General features: G+C 43.2%; 1 protein-coding gene across 1 annotated transcript in view; it reads right to left on the bottom strand.

Moving 5' to 3' along the window:
- The window catches only part of LOC111647818 (H-2 class II histocompatibility antigen, E-D beta chain-like), a 3,604-nt gene extending 2,592 nt beyond the window's left edge, over positions 1 to 1,012 (bottom strand). The window contains exons 1-2 of the mRNA XM_023397490.2: positions 856 to 1,012; positions 267 to 536 (exon numbers count right to left, since the gene is read on the bottom strand). Coding sequence (XP_023253258.1) covers positions 267 to 536; positions 856 to 910 — 325 coding nt within the window. The 5' untranslated portion in view covers positions 911 to 1,012. The remainder of the gene's footprint in view (positions 1 to 266; positions 537 to 855) is intronic.
- Between the last annotated feature and the right edge of the window lie 52 nt (positions 1,013 to 1,064).

The following is a 1,064-nucleotide window of genomic DNA, read 5'->3' as shown; positions in this document are numbered from 1 at the left end:
GATTTCTGGGAAAACGAAGCAGAAAATCAAAAGATAAAATGATAATTGTCATTAACAGTGTGATGAACAGCAGCAGCTGCAGTGACGGTGTTTCTCCACCAGGTGGAGACACAGACTGTGACATCATCGTTAATGAGTCCTGACGAACCAACAGAGAAAATATGAAGCCAGAAAAATAATAATAAAAACATGTGGAACAAACTGAGTGTGAGGTTCAGTCGGTGGATGAACCTGAGGTTTAACCTGATGATGTCACCAACACTCACCTGACTTAGTCAGAGCAACTTGGTAGTCAATTCCAACGTTGTTAACACAGTATCTCTCCTTCTGATTCCTCCTCTGAACCAGGTCTGGACCGTTGTTCCAGCGTTCAGCGTTCTTCACTCCGAACTCAGTGTATCCAACAAACTTCCCCACTCTGCTGTCGAACCTGGCGTACTCCAGTTTGTTGTAGAACATAGAGTAGATGTACGTGATGTCGTTCGGATCAGAGGAGTTAAACTCACAGCGACTCACTACATATTCCCTAAATCCATCTGAAGAACAAACAGTCAGAGAATTATCACTGTATTGATCACTGATCATACATGTATTGATCCATCAGTTAAGAGCCTATCCACTGATCAGACCATGTATAAATCAGTGTATAGATCAGTGATCAGTGTATAAATCAGTGTATTGATCAGTGTATAGATCAGTGATCTGTGTGTTGATCAGTTATCAGTGTATTGATCAGTGTATTGATCAGTGATCAGTGTATAGATCAGTGATCAGTGTATTGATCAGAATATTGATCAGTGATCAGTGTGTTGATCAGTGTATTGATCAGTGTATTGATCAGTGTATTGATCCTACCTGCTGTGGACGCAGCGATGAAGAGGAGGGAGAAGCTGAGGAAGGATGAAGCCATGTTCCTCTGTTGACCTGACAAACACTGACACAGTCGGACTGAGAGCTGCTGTAAAAACCAGAGGACGAGGTCACATGACCTGCAGCGTCACCTGTTGCCAGGCAGACAGCTGTGGCAGAGGTTCACTTCCTGTTGTGCTGTGTTCAGGTGAAAC

The sequence above is a fragment of the Seriola lalandi genome, unplaced genomic scaffold (assembly GCF_002814215.2).
Source record: "Seriola lalandi dorsalis isolate HSWRI2012SDOR001 ecotype SW California unplaced genomic scaffold, Sedor1 jcf7180002055009, whole genome shotgun sequence".
NCBI classification, from domain to species: Eukaryota; Metazoa; Chordata; class Actinopteri; order Carangiformes; family Carangidae; genus Seriola; species Seriola lalandi.
The sequence above is the reverse complement of the archived record's forward strand: the minus strand, read 5'-3'. Positions and strand labels throughout refer to the sequence as shown.